The sequence below is a fragment of the Onychostoma macrolepis genome, chromosome 04 (assembly GCF_012432095.1).
Source record: "Onychostoma macrolepis isolate SWU-2019 chromosome 04, ASM1243209v1, whole genome shotgun sequence".
Classification (NCBI taxonomy): Eukaryota; Metazoa; Chordata; class Actinopteri; order Cypriniformes; family Cyprinidae; genus Onychostoma; species Onychostoma macrolepis.
Window position 1 is genome coordinate 30,326,274 of NC_081158.1, and position 12,023 is coordinate 30,338,296.

Below are 12,023 nucleotides of genomic sequence, written 5' to 3' on the forward strand. Positions count from 1 at the left end.
AGTGTTTTCCTAAATCGATTTATTTTACAGTTCAGCTAAACAGTATGGGAAGTGTAATGCACTTCAAATGATGATAGAGTGAATGTGGCCTCTGTTAGAGCTAACAGGGACACAATGGATCTTCCACACAGATTTAGATAAACCACACTTTTATTTTTGTCAATGTAGGGAGGGATCAAATGCATACTACAGGAAGTTAAGCCTAATGTGCTTTCCAAAGGGAACTACGAGAGGAAGAGTAGAGCTCGTGCTATAAAACTGCTCAAAGAAAATCAACCAAATGTGATCTTCAAGAGTTTGTAAGATAAGAACGAAGTCTACACGAGTCTGAAAGTTGTCTTCCTTTGTTTTCCTCAAATATGTTTCTTACCATATCTGAAACGAAGCATCGTGTGGCATTTACAGGGAAATCTGTCTCTCTCGCTCACTCCGCATCAGCCCCCTCCTCTTCCCTCTCTTGAAAGCTTTGTGATGTCGCAGGTAATAGGGAGTCTGTTGGATCGCTCTCCTCGTCAAGTGACACGCAGTAAATTACACAAGCTTCAAGCAGCTCGCTGAATTATAGTTCATCACTTGGAAAGACTTCCCACCACCGGGCTACACGTATCAGATCTGCCAGTTAGGATCCAATTAACACCCTGGCCAGAGTAATCAGACTGCATGTGTAAGGGCTGCTGGAACTGGTTTATTACTCCCATGCATCTTCTGTCAGAAGGTACAGTTGTTGCTTCTACATCAAAGCGGTGCCATGGCACTATTTTTTTTCCCCACTCCCACCGTTCCACTGGTTCTTGCCTAAGGGTTGTGCTTCAACTTCCTTTGCATTGCAATGTGAGTCCCTGCAAACCGAATCCCTTGCAATTTACAGATGCTGCCCATAAGTTCAGGCATCCGGGGGTAAAGAAGGATGCTTTCCTGGTTACTAAAGATCACAAATCTGCAAATACAGTTTTTCCCTTCTCCTTCGTTTTGGAGTGGCTGAACTTTGTTGGAATTTGAACTGAATCAGTCATACCTCACAGAAAGCTTAAATGGAATTTTAACTGGAATGCTCAGAAAGTGCATTCTAGGCAATCTAAACACAAACCTCTACCAATGAGGCCTATAAACTTTCAAACTTCAATGCTTTTTAAACTTTTATCAAAACTTTCCATCAAGACTTTTAATTTGTAATTATTTTCTGTTTCCTGTGCCAGTTTTGTAGTTCCTTTGTTCATTGGTTCCCCTTGATTGTCTCCCCAGTTATGTCTTGTCTTCTTGTTACCCTCATTAACCCAGCCTATATAAATATCCCTTGTGTTTCCTATGTTTCTTGGTTAGTTGCTGGATGTACATATTGTGGTTCCCCCCTTTCCTTCCTTCTTTTTATTTAAAGTCTTGCATTTAGATCCACATCTTACCTGCCATCCATTGCTTGCCATGTTATACTAGTTAAGTTACAATGTTATTGACTTTGAATATATATTTTTTTAAATTCTCTCTTACATTCAAATTGTAATTCTGAACTCTGTTTTGCGACCTACATTCAAATTGCAATTCTGCATTCTGCTTTGCGACCTCAATTTAAATTCACTTCCAATCAACTGAAATGGAATTTAAAAGGCCCTCCAAATTCCCGTCTGAATGGCGCACAACACTACTGTTAGGCGAACACTGTTAATAATCAATGTTAATATGAGGGCACGAGTCTCCTTTTATAAATTCCACCGGCTTTGTGCACGGTTCCAGTTGGTGGTCTGAGTAGATGAATTTTAAGGAACATGGCGCAGGAGTCTGACGCTCAGATGAGCTGTGCGTCGCTGACCTTTAAATCGGCGACACTCTGAGGATGGCTCACTGCTCAGGAAGTGATTGGGTTGAGCTATCTGCTACTTCTCTCTCGTCTTGGAATACACGCGAGCAACGAGCCGCTCAGCCATCCTTCCCAAACGCAGGAACGAGGAAGCCTCCGGAAGGATGTTTGGTTGTGAAAAAGTTACATTAGCGAAGCCGGTTGGGTTTAAAATGAACAAAAAAAGGTCAAAGTATTGGCCGTATGTTTCTGTCGAGGACGCAAACGCTGTACAGTGTACCATAGTTGCGCGCTAGTGAGCTGAAATTGCTTTGTTTGGTTATTTGACCTTGTTAATGCTGAGATATCGCTCTCTGGGCCCACACCGCCAACAGGTCAGAGGTCAACTCTACCTCTTTAAACACCTTCCTGACACCTAGACAGCTGTATTATATCACCACAACAGCCCGTTGTAACACACCCACATGCCTCTGTTTGTTCAGCATCCTCCTGTTAGCTTCTAACCGCTGTTTCATCAGTATTCAGTATCGCTAACATGTGTTTTCACACTGTTAAATGCCCATCCTGCCATCAGGACGAGACGCCTGGGCGGCACACAGAGCCAAACAAACAAACCGGCATGTAGCTTATAGTTGGAGAATGGCAGCTGGGCTGATTGGGAGGGCAGGAGACACAATTGCCAGTCGCGCAAGCTTTCTGTAATCCCCCTTCCCTTTCGTCCTCTCGCTTTTTATTTGTGTTTTAAATGTCAGTGTATAAAACGTGCAGGAGATATTGCCACTCGGAGGGAGAGGCGGTACGACGCGAGAGGACTGTTGTGTGCCTTGGGAAATCCTTGTAAGCAGCATGGAGAAGGCACAAGGATTTACGGGGAAGAAATAGGTGTTTATTGACTTCTCCTCTGGGCTTACGGGGTAATAATAGACCTGTCACATTACGCAAATGTGGAAAAGCGGCTTCTGAACGCGTCAAAAGCGCGAGATGAAGCGTTGGATAGAATTAGTCAGCCGACAGGCTTTAGACACTAATACAAGTAATTAAAACCGTGAGCTGCAGCACTTAGATGCTCGTGCAGTAAATAATTTATACACCATGATCTATGGATCACTTTCCCTGCCTTTCCTGGACAGGGAAAGGGGCGGATTCATCAGTGTCAGGGAACGAGCAGGCGTTTACTTTTTTATGTAAATAAGTCATTTTTCAAAATGCTCGTTACTTGGCATGTCTAAGTACATGCACATGATCTGAATTGAGTTTTTGTAAGCATTTAAAAGCATAGCGATTAAAAAGATATTTAAATGAATATTCCATTGGCGGTGAATGGGACTAAGGTGAATGGTTTCAATAGTACAGCCACAAGACGAGAACAATGTGTGTTAACATGATTTTAGTGTGAAAAACTGCTTTCTAACCTGTGTAAAGTTATATCCAATTTTACAACTGTTGCTACGACAATGTACCTCCATAAACCCTAAAATAACTGTAAAAATGAAGATTTAAACAACTTTAGAGCTCAAATAATACACAAGTTTTAACAGAAGAATTGCTTTTATAAAATTATAAGCTTCACATTTCTGCTTCAGAATTGGCCCCATTCATTTCCATTGTACGTACCTCACCGTGATCTTGATTTTTGAACCTTTTTTTTTTTTTTTTTTTAAAGAAAAGTAGGGATGAGTCAAAATATTTTTTGTGGTAATCAACAAACTGTTGATTGAGCTTAATTGGGTAAATGAACATGGTATATTCCTTTAAACATAATTTTTGGGAAATAAAGGTTAACTAGACATTTAAAACAGCACCGAATAAGTTAATAAAGAAAAGGATCGACAGCATTGATTAACTACAGCCTGAAGACAGCACTCAACAAGCCCTGATTCATATTGATTCATATGGCTAACATGAGGCAAGGATGGCATAAGCAAATGTAAATATTCAATATTTACCATCCTCTGGTGTTATTAGAGTCAGGGGCTCGGTCATGGGCCACCAGTTATCACAGACCTATCCAATATCACTCGGCTTTCTCAGGAAGTATCGCACGGCAATTTGCAGTCACGCTGTGTGCCGAGAATCCATTCTCTGAGTATACAGACGGCTGCGAAACTACAATAGATACACGAAAGCGCATCCACCTAGGCTTTGCTTTACAACTAATATCTTTGCACAGAAGGCAAAAAATAATAAAACAAAAGGAAAAACTTTCCCAAATACAAAAGCCATATTTGCCCAAACCGGCCTGAATATATTAAAAGCGAAAGGCACCGAATCTTTAACTTCCGCATAATTAGATACACAAGGGTGTGACTCTTGGAGAAGGTGTCGCCATTGTTATACTCTGTGAAAATATTAACGATGAGGGTTAGCGCCAATTTTCCTTTCCTTTAATTAAATGCACGGGGTACTAATGAGGTAAACCACCGCTAGCTGATAGCACTTATTAGCAGGGAGGAGGGTGCGCTCTCTCTTGCACTTAATTTAAACCTAAAAATACAGAGCCTGGCAGATGTCAAGCGCTTACATAATTTGAGGCGGCGCGTTTGTATTGTGGGGATGTGAGAGAAATAACACATCGGCACTCAGTGGGTAAGTAAACAGGTCTGGTAATAGGGGATGCGACGTGCGCGATGCCGCTGTGACCTTTACCAAATCACTGACAATAGCGATGCGGCTCAGCTGGAATCAATAATGGCAAATTATCATGGAGGGGTACAAATGACAGCTAGTTAGGATATGCAATGCTACAGGAAGCCAGGAAGAGTTGCTATTTGGTTTCTGCGGAATTGTATTGTAAATAATTCAATAGAAAGTTTCCAAAAGCTTTTCATTCTTCGTTTACCATGTTTAATTTTGACTTTATAAAATCTACAGTGAGGCTCTTACAACTGAAGTGAATGGGTCAAAATCTATAAAGGTTAAAACTCACTTTTTCACCACAAAACATTAACAATGTGAGTTATGATTTTAGAGTGAGAAACTGAGTACTAACAGCTTCTGTGTAAAGGTTACATCTAATTTTTCTTTGTTGCCATGATAACGTAACTCAAATCCCTAAAATGACTTGAAAAATGTTGATTTAAACAGCTTTATAGCACAAATGATACATTTTAACAGAAATGGCCTCATTCCCTTCCATAGTAAATGCCTCACTGCAACCTTGATTTTTGCCTTTTTAAAGACAACAACATATTATTTTTTGTGTTAATCAAGAATATGAAACCAATGCTGTCAATTGAGCATGGAATATTCCCAAATTGCCCGACAGAGGAGCTGAGGTAATGTAGCTGTAGACAACAGAAAGGTTTGAGGTGTGAGCTATTTTGTTTGGTTTCTTTTGGAGAAGGGCAGGCCTGACAGGTTGAAATTTTACTGACAGTTCCAGAATTACATTGCCAAATCAAACAGAGTAGCTGGAACAGAGGAAATCTTTTCCAGAGCGCCATGTATTATGGATGGACTTAAGAGATTAGCAAGGAACTGCTCACCTGCAACGGACGCTGTTTGTCGTTGTTCTTTGGAGATTTCAGGCCACTGCCTGGTTGCTGTAGGAGTAATTGCCTTGCTGCTTGTAGGGCCTGCAAAGAAAAGAAAAGAGAAAAAGAGACGCAAAATTAGGTTTTTTTTCTCCATCCTTCTTCCTCTCCTTCAACTCTGGCACACTCAAATATCAAACACTGTGAAAGGTGACATCAACCCGGCGCATTCCATCCACTACACTATTCATTGTTGTTGATGAGCCATGAAGCGTCTCTCGGATATACATTTTTCATGATAATCCACGAAGCCATGATGAAAGATAAATACAGTTTGTCTAGCACCTCTGAAGAGCACGAGGGAAAAAAAACACACAGAGAGTGTCAGTGGTATTGACCTGTCTAGTGTGTGCTCAGCTGAAATACCCACTTCTCTGCAAATTACCGGCCCATTTGCATATTCATAATATCAATTTGAAGTAGAGGCAGGCGATGTGAAGTGTTCCTAGAAGCTGTAATTAAAGTTGACAAAATCAACATCAGATTACCTCAGGAGTGAATTAACAAGGAGCTGAGCATTAGCCGGGCCCCTGAGCACAGGGGTGACGCCGGCCCTTCTCTGCCAAATCACTCCAGATACCTACTTCTCCAATGTCATACAACAATACAAGAATATTTGGTTGCTAAGGCAAGTGTCCCTATTGCTCATACTTGGTGTTAGGGGTTTGGCCAAACCCTTCAACCCTAATTATTAAACTTTAGAATGTAACTCATCCTGTGTGAGTCGACTGATATGTGTTTTTCAGGGCTAATGCTGATATTGATTATTAAAGACAAGTAGACTGATAACCGATATTTTGAACCGATATACATGTCTGGTGTAAAAATTTAAATAAATGTCAAAATTAATAATAACAAGGGCTGTGACAAAAACTTTCTTCAAATGCTTTTAAATTATATTATCGCCAAATCTGTCTTGAAAGTAACCGATATGAACCATAAAATGCATAATATCGCGACAATAATCTGCTGACCCCTAGTTTGTGCTACTGATATGATTGATACCTATTACTTTTTTGTTTATAGGGGATCAAACTAATGATTTACAGTAAGTTGGTGCAAAAAATGGGTGAAAAAACATAGATTTACATTGTATGAGTGAATCATCTGGGTTCTTTTAAATTTGACCAATAAGCAACCACCTAGCAACTACCCAGACCACCCTATCAACCCCTTAGAAATGTCCTAGCCACAGACAACACCTCAGAACACCTTAGTAACCACCGCATTTCCAAAAGCAATAGCACTAACAATCGCCCTCAACATCCTACCAACTTTTGCATAAGCAAACATCCACTCCTTTTTCTTCAGAAAATGTAAACATGTTTTTTAATATCTTTTTTCTTTAAAAAAACATGTTACAGTATATGTGTGTAAACCTGATGGCAGGTAGGTTGAAATGATGTACCTTACAGTGTTCCTCATGTATCAACAGGAATACTGATACACTTCAAAGGAAAGCAACTCTTTCCAGACTTCCTGGAGTTGTATGTCGACCATAGACAGAAGTGAACAACGACTCTGTGAACACAGCCACAGACGGCCTCAGCGCCCCGACACAAGGAGAAAGCAACAAAATAAATAAAGCAATAAACAACACAATAACTTCACAGGTGTTTCATCTGTCGGGGAAGAGGAGAGCGAAGGTCGAGGGGTGCGAAGAAGAATAAAAAAAAAAACCTCCTTTAGATAAAGAGTGACACTTCTTCCAGCAGAATCAAGGGCTTGTTTTATTTCCTGGTGCTTGCCAGTATCCATGACAACAGCTGCCTTGACAGGATGTGCATATGGCACTGCTCTGCCAGCTGGTGAGAACAATGTTTGAACTAGTACATTGAGATGCTGAGCAAACAGGGGGAGAGAAGGAGAGAGAGAGAGATAGGGGGAAAAGTTGCCACGTCTTAACCCGCTGGGAAGGCAGCCATCCCCCTGATCAATTATAAAGAGACAGGGTGAGGAGCTGCCACTGTCTGTCTGGCTGTGCGGTGAGGAGCCAGGCTCTCCGAGCTCCTGGTAAACAAACACAACACAGTGGCGCTGGGTCCTAACAGCATCGATCTGTCTCCTCTGATGCACACACACACACAGAGCCGTTGTCTGATACTTCAGGGGACACCAGGATGTGGAGGAGAGCTGGACTACTTCAAATCAGTTCCCTGTCCTGTCCTGTCTTTGAACGAACCAAACAGACAACAACCGGAGTCTTGTGCTTTGAATGTGGCATACTTGTCTAACTGGATAAGTTTTTGGGGAAAAAACAAGGTTTCACATTTTGCAAACTAATAATTTTTGTCAATTTTAATCAATTTTTTTTGTGTCACTTATTGCAGCAAAGTGACAATAAAAGTTCCAGAATCAGATAAGTCTGATTTGAATGAATAATTTATACTAGTTTTGTAAACAGACTCAAAGAATCTGATTTATTTGTTCATGAATTGGCTGTCTGTTCAGTATGGAAGAATATAGAGTTGTTTGGACTACTTTTATGCATTTATGGTGCTTTTTGGTCTTCTGAAGCCAGTTTTATGTAAAGAAAATGAAAAATTATGAAGAATATTCTGGGTCACTTTTTATATATAACAAAGGTGAATGGGAACTGGCAAGCTGCCAAGTGACAAAACTTACAGAACCAGGTAAGTTTTGATTTGAATGAATCATTTGGACTAATTTTGTGAACAGGTTCAAAATTGTTCATGAATCTACTTAAATTTCAGTTTGTTCTTTACATAAAATTTGATCCATTTTTTGAATTCAATGATTCAAACACAATGGTAAACAGTCACCAGGATGTGGAGGAGAGCTGGACTACTTCAAATCAGTTCCCTGTCCTGTCCTGTCCTGTCTTTGAATGAACCAAACAGACAACAACCGGAGTCTTGCAGTTTGATTGGAGCATACTTGTAAGGGTTTTTGGGGGACGACAAGGGTTTATGTTCTGCTAACTAATCAAGTAGTATACTAAGAAAGTTTCTGCAAATCTTCCTGCCTTATTTTTCTGTTATCAACGATGCATTTATCGATTAGTTATGGTCCTCGTGGTACTTTCGGATGCATGAGTGAGTTATAAGTACCCTCGCCAAGTCATTATCGGCAGGACTGCGTGGATGAGATTGTAAATTGCGGGAGATTTCACGCCCATCCAAGCGGTGATTGTGATTGTGTGGCTTTAGTGGTCGGCTAATGGCTTTAGCACAACAATTAACAGGAGGAAATGTTTATCTGAGCCCCGATCGATACAGACTCGCTGTCCTCTGATGAATAAAAGGACAAAGTCAAAGAAGTCATTCAATACATGGTAGAGGTCAGGAGAGTGGCGCTTCCCCCAGCACACGGACGGAGACGTTTAATGGCTTTTCCAATACGAACGTGAACACTGGGAAGGGGGAATGTAATCAACTCCACTTTGCATATTAGAAGAACATTTGTTTAGAACAGTTAAAGGGATAGTTCGCCCAAAAATAATGGGATTATTTACATCCTCATCCTCATTCCAAACTCATTCTGTTTTCAGTGAAACACAAATTTCGAACACTATTCTGGGCCAATTTTCAATATAACAAAGGTGAATGAAAACTGGTAAGCTGCAATAAAATACAATAAAAGTTCAGTGACAATAAAAGTTCCAGAATCAGATAAGTATGATTTGAATGAATCATTCAGACTAGTTTTGTGAACAGGTTCAATGAATCTAAAGCAGGGGTGCCCAACCCTGTTCCTGGAGATCTACCTTCCTGCAGAGTTCAGCTCCAACTCGATCAAACAGAACTGAACCAACTAATTAAGATCTGAGGGAGCACTTGATAATTACAGACAGGTGTGTTTTATCAGGGTTGGAACTGAACTCTGCAGGACGGTAGATCTCCAGGAACAGGGTTGGGCACCCCTGACCTAAAGAGTTTGTTAATGAATCGGCTTAAGTTTCAGTCTCTTCTTTACATAAAACTGGCCTCAGAAAACCAAAAAACACCATAAATGCATAAAATTAGTCCAAATGTCTCTATATTCTTGTGTAAAGAACAGACTGAACAGACAGCAGATTCACAAACAAATGAATCAGATTCATTGAATCTGTTCACAAACCAGTCTACAAGATTCATTTGAATTGGACCGATCTGGTTCTTTAATTCAATGATCTGAGCACTATGATAAACAGTCCATAAGACTGCATAATTTTGCAACTGACCAATTAAAGAACAATAAGCTACACAAGCCGTATGGGCTACTATAATGATACTTTTTTGCCATTCTGGAGTCTCAGTCCTCATTCAAGTTCATTATATGGAAGAGTGACCAGAAAAAAAATTCTCCTTTTGTGTTCTACGAATGAAAGAAAGTCATGAAGGACTGAAATAATGGGCTGAGGGTGAGTAAATGATGACAGAACTTTCACTTTTTGGCTGAACTATTCCTTTAATGTTTCCAGCAGAATTGTTCATCTGTCCTTGTCCTGTAATGCTGCAAAAACATTCCTTATTAGTGACAACACCACATTATACAGCTGATATTCGCCCTTGTGCGAAAATACCTAGAATGCAACACAAAGGCATATTAGGTGCTTTCCAGATTCAACAAAAGCAAAGCAACCACTGAAGTTTTGCTGGACGGCTGAAAGCTGCTTGCTTTGCTTTGCTTTTCTTCGTCCTATAAGTTTTGTTGCTGTGCAGAAGAAATGCGGGCTGCCATCCATTAATGCACACATTGTATAAACAGCACAATGCATCACATTCCTCAGAGCTAGGAGCTCAAGGAGAACCCGGGCTGGAGCGTAAATAACAAGGCACTCAGGAACATATTTGATGTTGATATCTATCTCTAAGGACTGGGAGGGGGAGAAAAAAAAAAAAAGAACAGATAGAAACAAACTTGCACATTCAGTACAATGAAGTGCACACGGAAGACACACGCACAAACACACGATTGCAAGGGCTTCGCAATCCTTATGAAAATATGATTCTGCCCAAATGGATCAGCTGTAATTGGTTTCAGATAGCGAGGTCGGGGGGGAAAGGCAATACCGGTCACTATTATTTGAAACGGGGGGAAGAAACATGAATGTTTACACAGGCGTTCCTTGGCTACATTAATAGCCGAGAAGAGCTCACCAGAGAGAAAAAGAGCCAGTCGAAAGAAACATGTCAACTCTCTCACCCCATTCACCAGGCAGTCTGTGTTTAGACTTAACACAGGGGTAATGAGGAATACATCACAACGTTCTCAGCGCTAAAACAAGCATGAAAAGCATTAGAAGCCAGTCGCAGCTTGGCACATCATTACAAACGCATCCTTATTCCCCTGGATCAGCACTTGAACCGAGCTTTTAGAGTCGCAACTGTGACCAAATGTATTACGAGACAAACAAATGTTACAGTGAAAAACTAGCTAAGGGAAGCAGGTTTCTTTGAGAACGGAAACATGGTGGATTCATCTGGATTGTTGAGAATGTTTGTCCACAAATGTCTTTAATTCAAATCATAATGTTTTTTTTTGGAGACACAAAGCTTACCCGAACAACTCTAGATTAGAATGCCACACGTGTTTCGTTGCGATGTTTTGTGCTTCAGAAGATCTCAGGGCCTGCAGATGCAGAGGGCACGTCAACCCTCGGCTTATGGAAAACACGCACAACAAGACAGAGATAGAGCAAGAGAGCACAACCCTTATCAAGCCGACAGGAGTCGGCTGCCACGAAAAACAAAGGACAAACAGTTTAAGCTGAACAAACAAACAGAGCTGATTGGCCGGTGGTCTGCGCGGCCTGTGCAAAGATAGGGCCCCACTCTCGACAGCAAAATATTGACACCATATCTGTTATGTAAGTGTGTTTAGGACATAGGGGTCTGATGAGGGGCCAGGCCACTCATGAATAGAAAGCGTCGCTCCAGGCACGGATTTCATAAACAAGACGTGCGCTGAGGACATAACAGCCCTGCAGCAGCCCTACGTTCGGCGCCACATGCACGTCAGTATGAATGACAGCTGAACATGTTAAAGGTCCATTTGGACACACAACAGCAGTAGGTCAGTCTGTGGACAATGTCCCAACCTCTGTTGTGAGGAGGCTGACTGACACAAGGGCGGAACAGACCGCCTTTTATCAAAGGTCATCCATAGCTGTGATCTGTGTTAGCGCTCCAGTCGACAGTGAACCAGGGCTTATCGGGGAGGCTGGGCGGCCTTGTTGAGCTCCAAAGACTGAAGCTGCATTTGGCTCTCTGGAGATAAACAAAGTTCAAACTAGCAACCTGGAAATGTTAAATTTGGACTGAATTTTGTTTTTATTTGTTTTTTGTTTTTTGTGAAAGCTCTGAATAGCATCAAACTCAGACCTTCTCAGATGGCACGACAAGCAGCAGGTGATTAAGTTGTTAAATTTTCAAGTAATTAACAAGCTCCATTTAATATAAGAACAAATAAAAACGACATTAATATGATTTCATGAATGTATTTTTAATGAAAATTACTTTTAATAATAATAACTTCCTAAAATTATACTAATATATTAAAGTATTTTTGATGAAGAAAATTACTACCACCACAACTACTACTACTACTAATAATAATAAATAGTAATTTAAAATAATACCAAGTAAAATATAACAAATTAATAAGTAAATACAATTTGAGTAATTAAAAAACTAATTTATTATTAGAACAAAATGTGAAAAGAAAGTAATATTACCTTAAAAACAATACAATCT

The 12,023-nt window shown here is 40.4% G+C and overlaps 1 protein-coding gene across 5 annotated transcripts in view; it reads right to left on the reverse strand.

Annotated features, from left to right (window-relative positions):
- The window catches only part of foxp2 (forkhead box P2), a 98,642-nt gene that overhangs the window by 34,499 nt on the left and 52,120 nt on the right, over positions 1–12,023 (reverse strand). For all 5 annotated transcript variants that reach the window (XM_058773450.1, XM_058773448.1, XM_058773449.1 and 2 more), the window contains one exon: positions 5,278–5,367. Coding sequence is in view for 4 of the 5 variants with exons in the window: in XM_058773448.1 (XP_058629431.1) it covers positions 5,278–5,367 (90 nt within the window). In the remaining variant the exon portion in view is untranslated. The remainder of the gene's footprint in view (positions 1–5,277; positions 5,368–12,023) is intronic.